General features: G+C 37.5%; 1 protein-coding gene across 1 annotated transcript in view; it reads left to right on the top strand.

Moving 5' to 3' along the window:
• Window positions 1-16,700, top strand: part of RASEF (RAS and EF-hand domain containing) — a 31,603-nt gene extending 14,903 nt beyond the window's left edge. Inside the window, exons 4-17 of the mRNA XM_053467042.1 lie at window positions 3,239-3,334; window positions 3,998-4,075; window positions 5,156-5,271; window positions 5,674-5,742; window positions 6,135-6,219; window positions 6,777-6,853; window positions 7,327-7,561; window positions 9,046-9,192; window positions 12,195-12,342; window positions 13,459-13,540; window positions 13,742-13,856; window positions 14,340-14,459; window positions 14,631-14,707; window positions 16,362-16,700. Coding sequence (XP_053323017.1) covers window positions 3,239-3,334; window positions 3,998-4,075; window positions 5,156-5,271; window positions 5,674-5,742; window positions 6,135-6,219; window positions 6,777-6,853; window positions 7,327-7,561; window positions 9,046-9,192; window positions 12,195-12,342; window positions 13,459-13,540; window positions 13,742-13,856; window positions 14,340-14,459; window positions 14,631-14,707; window positions 16,362-16,467 — 1,551 coding nt within the window. The 3' untranslated portion in view covers window positions 16,468-16,700. The remainder of the gene's footprint in view (window positions 1-3,238; window positions 3,335-3,997; window positions 4,076-5,155; window positions 5,272-5,673; window positions 5,743-6,134; window positions 6,220-6,776; window positions 6,854-7,326; window positions 7,562-9,045; window positions 9,193-12,194; window positions 12,343-13,458; window positions 13,541-13,741; window positions 13,857-14,339; window positions 14,460-14,630; window positions 14,708-16,361) is intronic.
• Window positions 16,701-21,938: the final 5,238 nt, after the last annotated feature.

Genomic DNA, 21,938 nt, shown 5'->3' with positions numbered 1-21,938 from the left:
TGTCCAACAGTGTCCAACAAGATCTTAAATTGAAAACTTATCTTAACAATAACAGTATCTACTTTTTCTTCTTTCTTCTTAATTTGTCATATTTAGAGTTGTAAGAAAAGTACCATGCCAAGTCTAAAGTGCACTGTCTGCCGCCATTTGTTGTTCATGTAGCTAGATACTTCTTTATACGTTTGTGTATCCAAATCATTTGGATCAATAGAAGGTCAAAATGAAAAAAAAAAAATATATTATATGTTTTCTATCTGGTATCTTGGATAGAATATCCTCATCAAAACAGAAAATGGTAGAAAATGTATGTTGCAGGGTTTTAGTAAAATTCTTCCTGCGGTTATCCTGCGCATATTTTTGCGTGTTTTGTAGAGATCCATTAAGCATTTAGAGCCGCACTTATAGCCATGAATGATCCATAAGCAGGTTTGAATGCAACCGCCCTAGGCACAGCTAGAACAATGGACTATTTCAAGAGCATATTCTATGCTTACATAGAACATAGACATAGTACTGGAGGACTGTGATTTGGGTTATAACCTGCAAGTTGTATATCTGTATTTAAAAAAAATGAAAAAAATAAATAAAAATAAAATTATATATATATAATTTAGACTATTGCAAACAAGTAGAACATATTTTGTTATTATAAGATCATTGTTCTAACTAGTTAATGTCTGTAGAGTCCCACCCAAGTCTGGAGATTACCTAGGACTGATTAAGGTTTGAGAGTTTAAAGAAGGAAAAATATAGGCAGACTAAATGGACCAAATGGTCCTTATCTGATGTCAAAGTCTATGTTTCTCTTATGAGCCTCGGGTTATGGGATTGACAGTTGACTGCTCGTCTGGAGACTACATAATAATTACAGCTAAATCAGGCTAAAGAGAATCCCTGTTATTTCCCAAACGTCTCAAAATTGTTAGGTTCACATTTCGAGCTTTTGATTAGTGATTGTTCCAGGTCATATTTTCTACAGGGCTGGACTAAAGCAGGTTTTTCTTACCACTGGATATGCATGACTTCATGCTCCTGTCTATTGTGTTACAGAGAACTCTGTGTGCGTGTCTCTGTGTGTATGTGCGCAATTAGCCTTGTTAAGCTTCCTCTTGTACAAGGATCTTAAATGAAGCAGCTACACATTTGTATGTACTGGTTCTGAAACAATTCACGGCAGGAAAGTTGTTATTGAATGGAAAGGTAACCTATTACCCCATCCCCTGCATGAAATAAGTCTGTGTACTTGTTTGGTTGTTCAAGTGATGGTAGTGAATTGCACATAGGCTGAAAATACGTCATTTTTAACCATAGTCTCCCATGCATATCTTTCTGTCTTTTCTATAACTGACCCTTTCAGAGGCCATCAAGATGATTCTGTATGCATTTTTAATCTGAGAGTTTACCTCCATATGTACACCAAAATCATACACATAATAAAGGGGTTACCGCTGTGAATCTGCCTATTCACCTAAAAAAACCTTTGGACAGCTGTCCAGCTCCCAGATATTTTTAAAATTTTTGTCCTGCGTATAAGAGAACTATGTCAGAAACAAGTGTGGATTAATAGTTTTTTTTCTTATGCACCATTGCTTTTTTTTAACTTTTTACATCTCGGTAAAGCAGCTTTCTCATTTCATTCATATTTGTTTGGAGAACAATTTGTAGGTAGTATGGGAAAATTTTCCCTTGCTATCTACATGCAGTAAGACAAACATTACCGAATGATAGGCGAACAGTGTATGGGTTGTTATTGCTGATGAATTACCATTAACAAAGATTAGGTGCTCATTGTACAGTTAAGATACTACAAGGTGGTTTAGATGCCTTTGAGTAAGCACTTCCCCGTACATTTATGAAATGATCAATTGATCTAATAGAGAATATATTTTGTGGTATTGCTCTGTGTTGCTGGTTTTAGTACCGTTGTTTCATGCATCTTCTTACATATAAAATGTTAATTCTGATGTGGCAGTTTTCCATGATAGAAGACTTTTTTTTTAAAGAAAATGTACCCTAAAATTGTATGTATCGTATATTTCAAACACAACCAAATATCTTGTCATTTGTTTTCTAATCTTATGATCAGGTGTACCATGTATTCTTAAAAGTAAGGATTAGTGGGTTATTGTAATGCGTTACTGTATCCCAGAGTAAGATTTCATCAGGGGCTTAGTTGTCACATATTTTTATTTTTTTTTATAACATGCAATTTTGCATTTATATTTGATTATTGGATAAGCTATTGCTATTTTGTTTATATATATTTATATATATATATATATTTTATATATAATATATATATATATATATATATATATATATATATATATATATATATATATAAAATAGTTGCTTGCTTTAATATTATATAGATGCTATATTATATGTGTCTGCAAACTACCCATTTGGGTCTCACAAATTAACTGTTTAATTACTATGAGTGGATGGATCCCGTTGTCTTCAAGGAATCATAATCATTGTGTCATTGTGGTTTGTAAGCACCACCTAGTGGCCCTGATTATTAAAATGCACACCTTATGGCAGTACAGCAAATGCTTCTAAAACCAACAGATGTATTCTCACTGCTGCAAATCTAAGAGGAAAAAGTAAACCTGAAAAGGGAAAATTTAAATATTTTAGAAAAACCAACATTATGAAACCTGGGAGAGAATCAAACATACAAACTACCTAAAACAAATATATACACAGAAAGAGTGAGACAAGGTGCAAAAGAAATACAAAAAGCTCCCCGTATATAGTGACAGGGTAAAAGTTACAGGGTCGAGTCACTGGAAACTAGAAAGTAGTGTAAACTTACCCTTGTGTATTTCCTTCGAGTGTTTGAGTTGGCAAGTAACTGTTGACTATAATTCATGTTTTTTATTTTTTCCTGTTGGCCAACAAGTCAGAGGGCATTTTGTGGCATGTTAAAAGCCTATGCCGTTAGTTTGCTTTCATTTTAAGTAAGGCAGCTGGTTTAATCCTCCAAAAAGTTTTGCTTAAGCAAAAGATTTGTCTTGTCTTTCTGTGTAGATAACTGCTTCCCAGCATTCAGGGGCTTAAACAGCTTCTGGCTGATGATTGAATTAGGGAACCTCTGGTAAAATGGACCAAATAATTATTTATGGATTTAACTTGTGTGTGTGTGTATGGCGTGTCTGGAACATACTTTGACAACTGGGAATCTTTATTTGTTTTTTTTTAGCAATGACATTGAGACAATGTTTTCCTCTTTTAGGAGAAACGAAAGGCGGAAGAGGCTCTCTGTGATCTGAAGCGCCAACATGAAACTGAAGTTGCTGAACTTCAGGTGGCCATAAAAAAGCTCAAAAGGGTAACTAGAAAACTGTCAATGTTTTGTTTGTACCATACAGTAATGCCATTTAATAACAATATAAACATGGTTCATAGACAAAGAACAATTTGGGTGATGTAGTCATGGTATAGTTGACAAAAGGATGGGAACGTGTTAGAAATCTTTTTCCGTAAATCATTTCAGTGTTGTTTTATTACATAGGTCCACAGAAATGAATTCCAAGTTGGTTCGTTTTTTTCATAATAGCATGTGGCCCAGAAGTGATAGTGTATTGTGTAGTGTTTGGAACCAACTTGAGGAGTTGCAGTAAAGGACACAACGTAGCACACAGCGAGCATCAGAATAACTGAGCGCCATATGCAGGGAACTTGGGGCCTATATAGTGCTGCTGGGAGTGACATCACGTATGATGCTTCAACCCCCCCTTTGAACTTCTTACTGAATACCATTGTCAAAGGATGTTGTATAATACTTGGCTGTAAGGCTGTCCCTCTCCTCTTTGGGAACTCCACTCTTCTGGAATGATGGGGAAGGGAGTGAAGAATTCGATGGCAGAGCTGGCTAGAATTTTAATAAAAGATTGGATTTATAGTAAACAGAATTAATTAGACGCACACGTTTTCACCAGCTTTTACAAAGTATAAAGGATTTGTTTTAATACATTTTCATGGATTTTCACAGCTTGAAGAACAATCAAAGAGCATAAATTTAAAGGAAGATGTGGCAGCACTAAGAACAAAAATGCACGAATTGACACTGGTAAGTAATATCAGCGGAAAGATTTAATTTAGAGCTGTAAATAACTATGCCACGTCTACACTCAGTATTTGATCTAGTTTTAATAAACATGGCACAAACATCAGTGACATTAAAGTTATGTTTATTTTGTCGTTTAGGTTTTATCTACTGAGGTGAACTAAGCATTCTTTTTACAAATATTTTGTTTGCTGGTCCTTCTTGCACTCAAATAGTTACATGCAAAATGCCTGCCAAAATAAGACATTGGGGGTATATATAAAACATACTTTTTGTGCAAGGTTTAAAAAAAGTGGTCTTATCACCATAGCAACCAATGTAATGAGTTGGAATCCTATTGGTTGCAATGGTGCTAAGACGCACAGCACCAGTATCACTTTCTGGAAGTCCCAATTGAGGACTGGTATATTGTCCTGTGAAAGTTATATATTCAACAGAGTAGGTGGCCACCACCTTCAAGGTGAATTCATAAACGCTGCAAAGTAGCGACCCAGGGTACAAAGTGATTTGAGAATATGCACCCTTGTAACAACTTATTGTAGTCTCTGTAACTACTGGTCATCATCAGTGTGCAGACACCTACATAAACATCTTTAGGTCCTAAAAAAGAGAAACCTAATTCCAGTACTATTTATCATACATTGTAAAATAAACAAAGTGCTATACACGCTACTAGTATAAGCAACAGGTCTGCAGATAATGACAAAAAAATAATGATTTACATCTAATGCTGGACCTTAGTGTGCCTATGATGTCAAGTATAACTAAACTGACAATATGTGGGTAACATTTTAACATCACGTCTCCTCCTCTTTTCAGGCATGCATAGTGCCCGATTCAGGCATTCGCCAGAATTTAAGACCAGTTGTTGGTACCCTCCCGGCAAATCTGGGACTGTTGGCAGCTGTGAATGCTTATTTCTTTGAGTGATTATTGTTTACATTCTCCTTTTTCGTATCAGATATGATATCATTAAGGGTTCCTTGTGTGCTTGTGGACAGAATTAGAGTCAGAGCCATAAATGCTGGTTTTGTGAGCAGTGGAAAATGTTTTTAACTCAATGCTCATCTTGATTTCATGCAGGAGAATCAGAAACTGAAAAAAGAATTGCTGGAAGCTCAGACAAGTATTTCCTTTCTGCAGAGTGAATTGGATGCTTTGAAAAGTGATTATGCAGATCAAAGCCTGAGCTCTGAAAGGTATTTTCTATAATAATAATAATAATAATAACAATAATACTATTAAAATTATTAATATACTCATGTACTTAAACACCCATCAAAATGCCTTGGTGCCCTCACGCAAAAAAAAACATAGCACAAACTGCATTTTTTTTGGGCTGACCTCTAGTCCTGAATAAATGTACTTGTTGTAGGATTGAAAAGTTGCGCAAAGCCATATTTATTTTTCTTTATACATCTGAAGACTGTTTATTAAGTCTTTAAATCCCAACTGCCATTTTCTCTGGTGGTGCCTAATTTTTGAACTTTCCTTTCCTGGCACCTTAAAACAAATCAATCAAAGTCCCCTAAAATATGTCTTTGACTGTTATATCTTACCCAGTTTTTTATCACTCAATATTGTATTGCTTATTTTTCCAGAGATATGGAGATAATTAAGGAATACACCAACGAACGAGACGACCTGGCAAGGCAAATAGAAATACTACAGTAGGTTATTATTTTGTTAAGTCATTTTCTACATATTTAATGCTGTAAATTGTCTCCGGTCAGATATCTTTTCTTACACTCCCTTAAAACTGTTCAATAAAACGTACAGTAGCGTAAGTAGCAACAAACTTGCATGAGTTGGACTAAATCTATAAGTCTACTCATTTTCATGGTAAAATGCACTAGCGTTCATACAAGATAAGACACCAGTGTTTCATAAAAAGCATAGTAAATGATGAACTGTATCTGTTTAAAAATTATATTAAAATTATGCTAGCAAATGTATGGATGATGCTGTTTGTGCCTTCTTAATCGATCGATTGCTCAAAACTAATAACTTAAAAAGCTGTTGTATAAGTTGTATAAGTTACACATTGCCTTTTTGATACTAGAACAGCTAATCGAAAACTGCATGACAGTAATGACGGTCTTCGTAGTGTACTGGAGAACAGTTTTAGCAAGTACAACAGATCCCTGGTAAGTTCATATGTATACCATCCCATGCATATGTCTGTGTGCAGTCATCCGTATTATGAGTTTACATAGTCATGATGTCAGACTCACAGATTCCTACAGATATCAGTTGGCTCAGCAGCTCACAAAGGACCTCAAATGGAGCTGAGCTATGAACTTCATTGCATTCCCCATACTTGTACGCAGATTTGTATTTGTGAATATGCATGAGTGTAAAAACACAACCCATTTGTAGACAGGCATTAAAAGGAAAAACATGGATCAAACCTGAATGATGCTTATATTTTATCAAAAATTGTTTTTGAAATTTTAACATTTTTGTTAGTCGGAGGTATATTACAAATGGTCACTTTAATCGCTATTTCTTGTTTGCAGTATATTAGGCTATATGTTCTAGGCATTTTTTTCCACCAAGTCTCTACACTATAAATATCTGCATAAAGACTAAACTGGTGTACATGGAAACTAAGTGATTAATTTAGATGTTTTATGACGTTTACATATGAAATATGTTAATTGCTGTCCACACCAGTACTGCTAACAAATCCATTTTGTTTTAGCGTGCAAATACTTCGCCGGGAGGTACTATATCAAGAAATAGTCCCAAACTGAACAGAAGTAATTCACCGTACGATAGGTATATACTAACCACTAATTATTGTTATTATATATAGTTTTATGGGGTTCATACACTAAAGGGAGAGCCAGCAGCAGAAGGGCGAACACTGGCGGGCAACACTCTGCATTAAGTGGTGAGATGAGCCTAATAAAGCATTACATTGATGAGGAGACGTTGGTGAAATCTCTTTGATTTAAATATGCAATATATAGGGTCAGCCCAGCTCTTCCAGCAGAAGAAGGTCACTGTGGTTGCTCCCTTATAATGCATAGAGACGTTAATAAGTTATTTAATCTGATATGCTTTCAAGATTTAAATACTGTGTTGTTAAATATGGCAATTACATTATAAAACTGTACTAAACATATGTTACAAAGGGAGATATCAAATCTAAAGTTTTTTAAAAAAAGTTATGGCTTTGCTAGTTTCATGCAAAAGCTTAATTAATTAAATATGGATGTAATCAATATACTGTCATATATATTTGTCAGGTCTCCTCGATCATCCTACTTAGATGAGGACTATGACACCCTAGCTGCCTGCGATCCAATGCAGAGAATGAACTGTGAGGTTGACAGCCTTCCTGAAAGCTGCATAGACAGTGGCTTATCCACTCTCAGGGACTCCAACGAATATGATTCGGAGGTAGAATACAGACCACACAAACTCTTTCATAGATCACGGTTTACACATGAGAGCTTTGGTGGAGATGCCTCTGATACAGATGTAAGTACTTCTACATATGAATCTGTTCCACATGAATTCAACATAGAGAAAAACCAGAGAATATTTAAACAGAGGTTTTCTAACTATATAGTTTCCTAGAAGTGTTTTCTTCTTCTACCTATTCAAGGATACTTTTGGGAAAGATTTCTATTACAGATAATGGTAATTTTATGATCTAAAATGCACACACCAAGGAAAAATAAATATTTATGACATTCCATACTTGTGCCTTTTGCTGTAACTTTGAATAATTTATGTCATTACCCAGTGTGCCCCAGGCTCTGGATGGAAGCCAGTATGAATAATCCCATTCTGTTTCTAGATAGATTTTCTGTTGCTTGACATACCCAAAGAGATGTGAATGGAGCCTTTGAATATCAATTTCACTCTTACCCTGAATTTGTTTAGTGAAAGCTGCCAGTGAGAGCCTTTCACCCCACATAACCCCAGCCCCAATCTTGTGAAGATGATTTGCAAAAAACAAATGGCAGTGCGAAATTCTGAATGAATAATAGTGACAGAGGTGGCATTGATTCAAGATAGATTGGTCCACCATCAGGATCAATTAACATGATGAGGAACCCTCTTTCGACGCTATCAATTACTTACCAGTGAAGACAGGAGACAATTTGATTAAAATATATCTCTGACAAAGGTCTTTTATTACGTCTCTTACTTTAAAAGCAAGCCAAATTGCGTTTTAAAGAATCGTTTTGAAAACGTGGTGCCATTAAAAATGCTGTAGTTGTAGTTATGACAAAAAGGTAAAGTAGAGGTCTACAATGGCAGACACAAATCTTTAGTATGTTTTAAATATTTATGCCACTTCTAAGAATATAGATAGGTAGTAATGCCTTTTTTATTGGACTAAGTCGTTTATAGTTTTTGAACCCTAGCTGATCTCAAATGGATTTTATTACCTGATAGAACTGTATTGTATTTTGCCTCAACAAAAGCAGCCTTATTTATTCCATTCCCCTACTTCCATATGACATTTAAGATAGAAAAACCTGCATACAGACTCAATTTCACAGATTGAAATTGGATGTTATTTTTGGTATTTTTTCATTAATATTCAACCATTCAAGTTGTGTTCATACTCTGGAGCACCACTGAATCACCTTTTCCAACTACGGACTTCAAAATTGTTTTTAGACATGTAGTTGAATTGCAGACCCTATATTTTCAGCCACTGTTAACATGAATTACAGTTTAGGCAGCTCATTGGATTTAGCCCAATATGTGTTTACTGTATGTGATTACACATTGGATTTGCCTTACAATAATCAACCAAGTTGTTGATGAACTCGCATTTCTGGATAGTTTTTTGTGGTTTAGCCATCTGTCAGAAGAAGCAACAAAATTGGTTTTAGTGAGCAGCTCTTACTTTTTATTATTATGTATCTAATGGCAATTAATTTCCAGGTATAACAGATCCCTTCTTAACTTCTGTGATCCTTAAACTCGATGTCATCCATCCATAGGTTCCTGAAATCAGAGATGAAGAATTGTATGCACCAGAAAGCAATGGAAATCTCCTTGATTGGAAAACTTCTCGGCCAGTCAGCAGAAGCAGCTCAGGGGCATCTTCAAGAAAGTGTATCTCAGCGCTGCCTGCACATGTAACAGCTGTAAGTTTTCTTCAAACCCATAAATGTCTCCCCAACATAAGCAGCAATCAAGGTTTAATGTCATAATGTAACGATAATTCACAGGTATCTGATATTTATTTATACACGCATACGTGCTGGCAGACTGACACGTATGCAATGTAATAATATAAACAGGGCATGCTAATTTGCTTGACAAAATGAAAAACAATAGACGCCGTTATTACCAATAATGAAAATAAATGTAATGGTGTTAATTGTAGTAAGGGTAAAAGTTCTAATTGTCTGGCTCTCAGATGCATGTGCCTTGGGCCACATGCATACCTTGGAAGTCTCCGGGTTTCACCCGGAGATTGCAGAGTGAAGCACCGGTTCTCCTGGTCAAGACCCGAATCCTCCGGGTCGCGGGTGCGGGGTCTTGTCGTGCCCCGCCCATTTTCCCTTTAAATGGGGGTGTTTCCCACTGCCATCAGGGAACACCCCCGACATCATCGGGAACTCCCACTGACATCATCAGGAACGCCCCCTACGTCAGCGGGAACTCCCACTGACGTCGGCGGGACATCCTACTGACGTCGGCGGGAACTCCCACTGATGTCGGTGGGAACTCCCACAGACGACACAGGACTGACCCCTGACATCAGTGGCAGTCCTGGCCATGTCCCGCAAGGAGCCCAGAAGTTCCCAGGTATGGCCACATGTCTGCTCCAAATCACAGAGCTGGAGTGAATGAGTAAATGAGGGAAATTGGGACCTTGGTCCTGCAGCCCAGATCTTTTCCTAGGTCTGTGAGATGTTTGCAAAATGTGTTTTATGTTGTGTATGGAGTGAGGGATATTTAGCACCCCAGAGAGATGCGGAGGGGTGGATCCTTTCTAATTCAAAGCTATTTTCTCCATAACGAGCTGAAACACATTTGTTGATTTGTATGCTCAGCGCAATCCACCAGAGAATGGTTGAGACAGTTTACAATCTTTAAAAATATATTTTGATGATGCAGTCAGGCTTACAAAATTCCAATTAATATGGATATAAAATATATAGAGAGAAATATCCATAACAAAATACTGTACGATTTCAGAGTTATAGTTCTGTACAGTAATACACTCACATGTGTATAGAGATAAGCAGGCTCGTCATAATAAAGATGTTTTCTTATTCTTCCCCCAAGGCTTGCATTCAAAGGGATATGAATAAAAATCACCAAATATATTCTTCAATAAATTTAATTACGTCTAAAATATCTTACATATGGTTTTCAGCATCCTACATCCATGAGCAAAAATCCAGGCACAGAATCCAAAATATACAAAGATCCTAGCAATAAAACAAAGAAGCAGAAAATATCCAATATATATATATATATATATATATATATATATATATATATATATATATATATATATACACACACACACACATACACATTATGTCTTTCTGGTATATTTTGTTTATCATGTACATTATACATGTGAGATACAGATATCTTTACAAAAAGATAAAGAAAAGAAAATTAAAAAGGTCAAATTCCCCCATTGGGCCCCGTAGGTTGTAAAGAATCCAAGTGAAAGAGCCACTTCATCTCCTTTTTCCAAATTTTTGCTGTTATTCCCTCCTCTTCATATTTCTCGACTTTGTCTATTGCACAAAAATTTTATATCTTCTAGATTTGTATAGTGGCACTCTACAAAATGCTTTCACAATGAATGTTGTATAATATCCTTTCTGATATTTCTAATATATTGTTAGCCATACAGACACTCTATCAAGTATATCAAATTTCTTGAGAAACGTATCAGAAATATATATTTTTGATTGTTTTCCATTTGTAAAGAATATACACTTTTCAGTACCCCCTGTTCTTTGTTTGTTAAATTGTTTCTATCATGCTTTGAGGGTTGGATTTCTCAAAATCTCTAAAGCTCCTGATTTGTAAGAAGATTTCTCTTTAAAATCTGTATGAGCTATATCCCCATTTTCTGATGTTTTTATATTATTATTCATAGGTGGGGGTTTCAGAGCATAATATCTTTTTAGTGTACCATTACACATTTATGAAAACCCTTGCAGTTGATAGCTGATTTTTTCTTCTTCCTTCTTTTCTTATCTTCTTCTCAAGCATGAGATTCCCTCATCTCATTCCTCAACATTTAGGTTTATTTTGCTTCTTACAGCTCCTCTCTGGGCTTTTTGATAAAAACACTGATCCATATCTAAAAAAGGGGATGTTTCCCCCCGTTTCTTAAATCATAATATTTGGTACCTATTGTTCGAGAAAAGAAAACTCTTTTTAATGTGTATCTGTATTTAAATGTGTTTCTCTAAATGATACCTTATACATCTTCTTCACTAATTCGGAGTTACCGATCTTGTATGTGAAAATTAGGTGATCCCCTTATTGGATGTGATTCTTTCTCTACCATAGTGTTCTTTCTTTTTTTAGTTGTGTGTGTGTTCAGTAGAGCCATGTGCAGTAGAGCCATGATCACACCTGGATTCCAAGGAACTTAGTGATGGTGTAGATGATTTGGGTCCACATATAGAAAAGTGTCCCAAGGTCACCACAATTAGTCATCTGTCAGAATACAAAAAAATATTTAGTAGCCTATTGTGTGTATACATTTTCTCTTTGAGGGATGCATCTCGTCAACTTGTACATAGTCAACTGTCACTTAATTTAGATCCCACTCACGTTTTAACATATGTGGATATTTACTGGGAAACAAATGTGCTAAAATAGTGGTATAACATATGGAAACTGTGCTAGATGCATGTTAAGCTTCAGAGGACTGCTTAGATGGGGACCCACAACATACTTGATGTGTTCAAATAATGGAGCTCTTGTTGCATTATGGTAATAAGAGTAGTAATTTCAGGTAAGCGAGCAGCCCACTTGCCAGCGTACTTGTAGTTGTCTACAACTTCTCTTTTACATTTTCCTCAGTTTTGTACCTTTTTCATTATGGTTGATCGCAATGAATTAATGAATGTTGATGTTTACAACCCAAGTCTCTTCGTTTCAGGCTGATAGCACAGACCAAGTCAATAAATTTCCTAGCACAGAAAAAGCCTACAAGATAGTGCTTGCTGGTGATGCCGCTGTTGGGAAGTCCAGTTTTCTCATGAGGTTGTGTAAAAATGAGTTTCGAGGGAACACAAGTGCCACTTTGGGTAAGTTTAAATAAAAGGCAATAATAATAGAACTGGTGAGTTAACACATTGAAAGTGATGATTTGTCGAGACAGAGCTATGTTCTTTCTGTGCATCAATACCCATTAAAAATATTTATTTCCATGCTGTAAAGGTCAATGTAGTAAAACTCCCTTGCAATTTACAACCTATCAAATATGCCTCTACTATTTGGTAGATGGAAAACTAATAATATTTACATATTATCATAATTGTCAAAAAGGCACATACAAGTTTTTATGTTGATTGTGTATTATAAATACATTAATTTAAATAATCAAGCTCAGGACAGGACCATACAATCCACTACTCATAACTCTTCACCATTTGTTAATACATATAATTCTAGATTCAAAATGCCTGTGAACAATTAATTAAGCATCAATGAATCTTTTTTTCATTTCTTTGTTGGTGATGTGGCTTTTTTAATACAGTAGATGTTTTTGCTTTCTAAGGTTAAGGAAAGAACATATGCAATATTTAATGAAAATGATTTTTATAATTGTAAAATTGTTTAACATTTGTATTTTTAATATTTTGACATCACTGTGTAATGCTACCTGACATACTGTATATATTAACTCCATGTAGGCTGCGTAGTAAATGGTTTGTTGTTACCTGAAATTAGGAAAGGAAATCCCTGTGGTGCGTAGGAACATATTTGTATTTTTTAATTGCAGCTATTGTTAGTAACTTCACAGGCCATCTATCAGATTTTCATAATGACAAACTGGACTACCAGCAGGAGAATGATGGGACAAAAGGTCATACTTTTTACAATGAGAGGGTCAGACGGTTAGATGTTGGAAAGTATTTCTTCACTGAGGGGATACGCGAATGAGCGAATAGCCTCCCAGCTGAAGGGGTAGATGGTTAACCTCTACACACCTCAATATTGTTCCGCATGCTGATATAAAAACAGTGGGCTCTAAAGCCTACTGTGACTGCATAGGTAGTAATGTTATCACTATGATCACCAATCATCATGTGATGACCTCACCTCATGCAACCAGAGTAAAAAGTAAAACATTAATAAATATGTACAGAAATTATTTTAAAGAAGAAAAAACATAAACTTGATTTTGTTTTGTTTTAAAGGAGTGGATTTCCAAATGAAAACACTGGTAGTGGATGGAGAGCCAACACTTCTGCAGCTTTGGGATACAGCAGGGCAAGAAAGGTGTGCACTATGGCAATAAAGGACAAATGTGTAGATTTGAAAAAAATGTAATTCATGCCTACCATGTTTCCCTGACCATCTAACCATACATAATTGCATAGTGTAATTTACTTTAAGCTTGTTTTTTTATGTATAATTCATATTGAGTACTTTTTAATGTTTTTTTTAAAGTGTTTTCTCACCACTTTCATTATGTTTCAGATTTAGGAGTATCGCCAAATCATATTTTAGAAGAGCAGATGGGGTTCTGCTTCTTTATGACGTAACGTGTGAGAAAAGTTTCCTGAATGTGAGGGAGTGGATAGACATGATCGAGGTAAATATCCTATAACAGCTGTAGCAGTAGATGGAGTAGATTTTTGCACTGGACATCACACAATAACAATACAGTCTGTTATAGTGATCTCTCATATCAACGTTTTCAAAAGTTGTTTTCCTAGGTAGGTAAATTGAAAGTATATGTTATATTACACAGGTTTGAATCATAATCAATCCTCATAATAAAATAAAGTTTAAGATGCTAGGTTAAGAAATAATATTTACAAAAATAAATTTAAGTCAGATCTGTCACTTTTTTCATATCCTAAATGTTACAGTTCTGCACACTAAAAAATGTATGTGAATTGGTTGAGCCAGCCTTTCTAGTGTAGGGGGGGTGGGAAGGTATGAGGCCAGTGATTAGTTATGCCAGTTTACCTTTGGATACCTTTTGCCACATGTTAACAGATTTAAAATATTTCCTAAATTGTAAAAGTGATATCTACAAAACAATCAGTTGTGTTTTCGTTTTCTCTCATAGGATGCAACCAGTGACAGCATCCCTATCATGATGGTAGGAAACAAAGCTGACCTTCGACCAATAATGTCAGATCAAGGACATAAGTGTGTGCCAACGAGTTATGGAGAAAAGTTATCCATGGTAGGTTGTGTTGACATGTTTTCTCACACCCCCCACAATTTCTGAAGGGGCAACTTAGCCAATTAAGTGAACCCTATGCAGCTGCTTGATCTGTTAATATCGTAGCACCACCTCTGCTAATAACACACTATTAAAGTTGCGTCTGTGTTAAATTCCTTCTCCTTCTTACAGACATACAATGCATTATTCTGTGAAACTAGTGCCAAGGAGGGATCAAACATCGTAGAAGCTGTTCTTCATCTTGCACGGTATGTGCCTTGGACATAGGTCATGTTTACTGTAATCTGTAATACTTAGCTCAAATGTGCCTTATTCAATAATGATTCATAACATGGGATTGGCTTTACTATTATACACAAATTTAGACTATTCATTAAATAATTCCTACACAGCTTGTTTTCTGTGAAGTTCATTGCAGGTGCATATGTCTGTAAAATGCTTCCTTGTGCACCTGCATGTCCTAAGTGGGCAGAACATCAGGATACAATGGTTATTTGAATGGGTTTTTTAAAAAGTGTAAAGCTATCTTATCACCAAAGCACAACTAGTTGTCATAGTGATAATACATTATAAAACCAGAATCACTTTTTTCATGGTAAACTTTAATGTCATTACCTCAGCTGTAATTGCCCCATGGAGGACTATGGGAGATCCTAATAGTTCCCAGCTCCGTTGCACATATCCAGTGAGGTCATGGGTTGTATAGACCAGGTGGCACTAACGTGTCCCACTTCCTCCCACCCAATCCATTGCTAACAGCTAATCTTGTATAAGGCCATTGTACCTAAAACAATCAACATACCTCAAAATCCCAAAGGAATTGTTAATTTCTTTTTAATCTGCCAAACCCACATGTCAACAACCTAGATGTTGAAGATTGGTTCCTGTATGTTTACAAGATCTTGGAAAGCCTACACGTTATAGCCATAGTTTACTAAACAGAAACACTGTTATAGATGTAATTCGTTTAGAGTATACAGCTGCATGCAGATGTTAATATCTAGTGCATTTGGTAGAGGATATAAATGAGGGGTTTTGGAGTAGAAAAAGTATTTTGTAACCTTTTTCCATATGCAAGCATGAACATTTATTACAACTTCTATATATCAACTTTATCACACTTTTGAAAGATCATTGAATTCTCCCCAGGCACATTTAACAACAATTATTTATGCTTGATGCTTGATTATGCTTTGTTCATTGTTCATAGTTCAACTGTTAACACTTTTTTAGTTCTTTACATTTAATACAATACATACCTTTTAGTGCTTTATATGGAAAAATGTTACTCTTCTAGTAACTAGAGTGAACTGTGTTGTTCACAGTCCCTTATTTCTACTTATTTGGTAGCAGTATAAACTGCTTTGTGTGCCCACTATGTAGGAGGTGAGAGTAGGTTCTCACCCTATTGAGAGTGTGCCTTGACGTGGCGGGTGAGCTTAATTATGCTTTGGCCAATTCATATAACCAAAACCTCTCATTTATATTATGTTTATATATTTGTTGCCAACTTTATTAGGGTAAGAAGCGCAGACAGTTTTTGTTTCTTGTATACATTGTACAGCCAATACACTGTTTCTTGCAGCATGCTTACACCTGTTTGGAAGGCCTTGTATTACACATTTGTATTATTTGAGCCTGTGACTAGCTTAGCGCACCGACATTTTTTCTTTTCCTTATTTCTACTTTCGAACACTAAATGTCCTGTTCTAAGTACAGTTTGTTTCATAAAATCTGCAGACAGACAAAAAATATTCACGCACCAAACATAGCTCATTATGTCATTGTAGGCAGTAAAACATTAATGCACAGAGCACTATATCTATGCATGGTCTTTTTTTGTTGGTATTTGAATTCGTGTCACAATCTAACAACTCCTTATTCCCTCTGACCTTATTCTAGTGAGGTGAGAAAGCGCGGTGACAATGAAGATGACAGGGGATCTGTGACCAATCTTTCAGGAGCAACTGCCAAGAAAACACAAATGAAAAACTGCTGTAATGTTTAAAGACTTGTAGTAAATTATCTTTCTCTCCTGCTAAAATGTTTAGATAACTCACATTTGTTATACTTTAGATGAAGTATATAAAATATTCTGTGCCATTTTTGAGGCTTCGTGGTTGACAGCCCCCTCCCTTGAGTGTTATACTCAGTATGACACTCAAATATTGTTATTTATGAGTCAGAACATGTACAGTTTCAGTGTATAAACTTCAAAGTAACAAAGTTAGAACATATAATTAACAATGCTTTGTTAGTTTTTAAAATAATTATTTATATATAGATATATGTCAGTTTTTTAACTTCGTGTTTGTAATGGGCATATCATCATTTAGCGTCTGAAGTACTAAATGAATGTTCATAGTTTTTTTCCAAAATCCAACAAAAGCTCTTATATGTAATTTATTAATAATATACATAGTCTTCTCCTTTGATGTGTTGTTCATTTTCCTACTTTGTATATTGCCATCCTGAAGATGAAAAATAAAAGTGGCCTATTGTAATTTTCTTTGACATTCTTGTGTATAATGAGGTATAATGATTTAAAAAAAATCTTGAATTTTGTTTAAAGACCTATCTATTCCCCCTCTCTCTAAGTTAACCAGGTCCACCCAAGCACCTTTGGGTAAGTGAAGAGTGGACAGTGAAAATCAGTCAAAGGGTACATCTTTTGGACAAAAAGATCAATTCACTTTTCAGAGCCCATCCAGCAATAATCTGTGAAGGCACTGATTTTCTGCATGTAGTAATTATTAATCGCTGATGTTCTAGCATATTTAGAGTCACTCTTGAACTAATGTTAATCGCTGATGTTCTAGCATATTTAGAGTCACTCTTGAACTAATCAGCTTCATCACACAGGAGAGTTGACATATGCCTCTTTGTTTGGGGCGCATTGGTAGAGATAAGGGGCTAAAACGGGGATACTTAATCCTAGCAACAATCTGTCCTTAAAAATGGTATATTATAATGCACATGCTTAAAGTTAAAGATGAGAATAGAAGCATATACAATACAGCAACAGCCATCTTAAATTCACATATTTATCGCTACCTGTGGCTTGTGCACCCAATGGGAGGGGCAACTTAAGTGAAGGAATAAACATACAAGTCATGTGACAGGAAGTAAAAAAGGCAGTTGTGTATATTTTTAGGGATCAGTGAAGCAAGCCAAGATTTCGAAAGTTGTAGTCCGTCAATGATAAAATTGGAGTGGGACTAAAATATATATTTATGTGGAAGGAAGGGACGGACATGACTGTTATTTTAAGATGACTGCTATACAAAGTGAGTTTGCAATACATATATATTTCTTATTTTAATCTGTAAGCACCATTACATAGGTTTATTTAGGATTTGAGACACTGACCTTCTAGGCATATTGTATTTTCCTGTGGCTCTTGATGATGGGCTAGGTGGTTTTGCTATTGTTTTGAGTCTTATGGTCAATGTTCCCTCTAATTTTTCTTGGGTGATGTGCGCAGAAAATTTCTGTTGTGCAAAATTTTTCCCAGAGCCAAAATTTTGTGCGCACAATATGCTTCTACAGTCCATGTAAAGTTGGTGGAGCTGAAAAAAAAATCACATTGCAAGGGGGTGGAGCTATTTATTTCCAACCCTTTTGACTCCATGGTCTATTCTAAAGGTGAAATTCTCACCGCAAAAATTAATTATGAGCGAATCATGAGCGGGGGCTCCGGGCTGCATAAAGGATCAATATATATATATTATTTTCTTTTTTTATTGGGAAAAACTGCATACCATTGACAGGGGTACAGCATAACACCTATCACTATATACTGAGGCACACATTGACTGGGGTACAGCATAACACCTATCACTATATACTGAGGCATTCACAAAAAGAGAGGATGGAATGCAGCACTCAGCAGTGAAATGGTGCACGAGCCAGGGTACCACCAAGTCCCTCAATAAATCCAATATAAAGAAGCAGAGGCTCAGCACTTCAAATGATAAGGTGAGTTTATTTCACACATAAAGGTGAAATAAACTCACCTTATCATTTGAAGTGCTGAGCCTCTGCTTCTTTATTTTGGATATATACTGAGGCAGACATTGACGGTGGTACAGCATAACACCTATCACTATATACTGAGGCACACATTGACTGGGGCACAGCATAACACCTATCACTATATACTGATTACAGCCTCCCTATGCCATGCTATCCCCCCCTTACACATCCATGCTATCACACACACACACACTCATTCACAAACATTCAGCATAAACTACAGCATAACACCCATCACTCTCACACACTTACTAATCCACTCTCACTTAATGTTTTCCTACCTTTCCTCTGTTAGTTACTTTTCCTCCTCCTTTTCGTTCTTCCTCTTGACTTCTGTGTCCTGTCCTTCCGGTGCAGTAAAGAAGGTGGGCGTGGCTTCAGTGCTGTCTGCCGGGATCTGACATCAAATCCCGACGCACAGCATCAGTTGCCGCGCGCATAGCAAGGGAGCAGGATCGGAGGTCTGTATTAACAGACCTCCCGCTCCCTTGATTGATTTTAAGCCGGTTGGGGTGAGATTTTTGATCTCCCCAACCGAGCTTGCTCGTCCAGCGGCGGACATTAATGTCCATCTCTGGAGGAGTGCCAGCGTCACCCTGGACAGACTGCCCGCCCCACCCAGCTCCCCGTTAGGTACTGTGTGCACAATGTTAGAACGTGTGCGCTCCCTCAAAAAGTTATGTGCGCGCACAAGCGCACAGCTTAGAGGGAACACTGCCCAACACCCTTGTGTATTGATTTATGTGATGTCCCCAGCCAGCCCCCTCCCTTTTGTATTGATGCCCCCCTTTGCATTGTTAATGACTGACCCATGTAATTTGAACCCAGCCCCCCACCCAGCGGCGTATCTAGGCTATGGCAACTATGGCTCGTGCCATAGGCGCCATTTGAAAGGGGGCGACGGTGAGCGGCTTTTAAACGCCGTTTTTTTTTTGATGCGGAGGAGAGAGAGGGGCGCCTAGCAACCGCTCGGCGCCCCTCATTCTCCTGCATGAGCCCTCTACCCCCGTCCCGGTGCCGGCATTTCATGCAGAGCCCCTCAATATGACGGCATATTGCGGCTTTCAGCAGTGAAGCAGCGGGCATCAGCGAGCGGGTTTTAAACACTGTCTTGTTTTTTTTTTTTGATGCGGAGGAGAAAGAGGGGCGTCTAGCAACCGCTCGGCGCCCCTCATTCTCCTCCACGAGGCCTCTACCTCTGTCCCGGTGCCGGCATTTCATGCTGAGCGCCGTAATATGACGTCATATTTCGGCGCTCAGCAGTGAAGCAGCGGGCACCAGCGAGCGGCTTTTAAACGCTGTCTTTTTTTTTATGTGGAGGAGAGAGAGGGGCGCCTAGCAACTGATCAGCGCCCCTCGTTCTCCTCCGCATAAAAAAAAAAACAGTGTTTAAAAGCCGCTCGCTGGTGTCTGCTGCTTCACTGCTGAGCGCCGAAATATGACGTCATATTACGGCGCTCAGCAGTGAAGCAGCAGGCAGTGCAGGAAGACAGAAGCCTTGTGCTCCAGTCGCTGGACCTCAAGGTGAGAGAACTACAAAGGGGGAGAGGGGTTAGACAGTGATAAGGGAGGGAGAGGGGTTAGAAAGTGATAAGGGAGGGAGAGGGGGTAGAAAGTGATAAGGGAGGGAGAGGGGTTAGAAAGTGATAAGGGAAGGAGAGGGGTTAGAAAGTGATAAGAGAAGGAGAGGGGGTAGATATGAGTAAAGAGTGTGAATTAATGTGTGGATGCATTGAGTGAATGAGGGAGAGCATGAGTTAATATGTGAATGTATTGTCTGAATGAGGGAGAGCATTAGTTGTCTGAATGAGGGAGAGCATGAGTTAATATGTGGATGAGTTGTCTGAATGAGGGAGAGCATGAGTTAATATGTGGATGAATTGTCTAAATAAGGGAGAGCATAACTTAATATGGGGATGAGTTGTCTGAATGAGGGAGTGCATGAGTTAATATGGGGATGAGTTGTCTGAATGAGGGAGAGCATGAGTTGTCTGAATGAGGGAGAGCATGAGTTAATGTGTGGATGAGTTGTCTGAATGAGGGAGAGCATGAGTTAATGTGTGGATGAGTTGTCTGAATGAGGGAGAGCATGAGTTAATGTGTGGATGAGTTGTCTGAATTAAAGTGTGAATTAGTGAGTGACTGTAAAAGTGTTTGTGTATCATAGATGTATAATTGTGGAAGGGCAAAGATTGCACTAGCAGGAGGTTTGAGCCTTGGGGACCAAGATGGCACAGGCAGGGTGTTTATGGGACAAAGATGGCAAAGGCCGAACTGTTTGGGGACAAAGTTGACTTGTGCTGGGCTATTTGGGGACAAAGATTGCAAATCTGATGCTGGTCAGGTTCTTTGTGGGCAGTGTGGACGCCAGGGCTGACTTTGGGGTGTGCAACCTGTGATCTATGCCTGTAATTTAGGGGGTTTTAAATATACCTTTAATGCCGTGTTTTTATGTGAATTCCAATTGATCTTTACCTGCAAAGCTGGGTTTTTGTGTTATTCTGTAGATCCATATCTGCTATGCTATGTTTCCATACATTATTTATGTGTACCTGCAAATACAGGGTTAATATGTCTTATTCAGTTGATTAATACCTGCAACGCTGTTTCCATGTACGTATTTGATCTATACCTGCGATGCTTCGTTTCATATATTATTATTGTATACCTTATTGTATACTGTGCAGGCACGCTGGCCGCTTAATGATTTTAAAGCGGCCAGCGTGTCTTACTGCCGCTTAATGATTAACCATTGCAGCCGATGTGGCTGTGACTCTTAAAGCGGACGTAAGACACGCTGGCCGCTTTAAGAGTCACAGCCATATCGGCTGCAATGGCATTTCGGTGTGCCGGCCAGTTTGGCCGGCCTACCGCGGATGCTCATAGTCCCCTCAGAGTCACAGACCTGTTCACAGCACACTGACACCATACTTTTTAAATAAGTACTGGGTTAATCTTCACTGCCCCCAGGATTTAGATTCCCCTTAGTCTGCCCCCCTTTACCTCTAACTGCGCCTTAAGTTAACTTTATTAAATTAACCCTCAGTCCTCATCATTAAATTAACCCTAAACACCCCATTAACCATAACTACCCCTAAATTAACTCTAAATACCCCATCAAACACAACTACCCTAAATTAACCCTAAACACCCCATTAACCACAACAGCCCCTAAATTAACCCTAAACACCCCATTAACCACAACTGCCTCAAATTAAACCCAAATGCCCCATTAACCACAGCTGCTCCTATATTAACCCTAAACACCCCATTAACCATAGCTGCCCCTAAATTAACCCTAAACACCATATTAACCATAACTGCCCCTAAATTAACCCTAAACACCCCATTAACCATAACTGCCCCTAAATTAACCCTAAACACCTCATTAACCATAGCTGCCCCTAAACACCCCATTAACCATAACTGCCCCTAAACACCCCA

The sequence above is a fragment of the Spea bombifrons genome, chromosome 1 (assembly GCF_027358695.1).
Source record: "Spea bombifrons isolate aSpeBom1 chromosome 1, aSpeBom1.2.pri, whole genome shotgun sequence".
Classification (NCBI taxonomy): domain Eukaryota; kingdom Metazoa; phylum Chordata; class Amphibia; order Anura; family Pelobatidae; genus Spea; species Spea bombifrons.
Note: the sequence above shows the minus strand (reverse complement) of the source record. Positions and strands in the feature narration are given on the sequence as shown.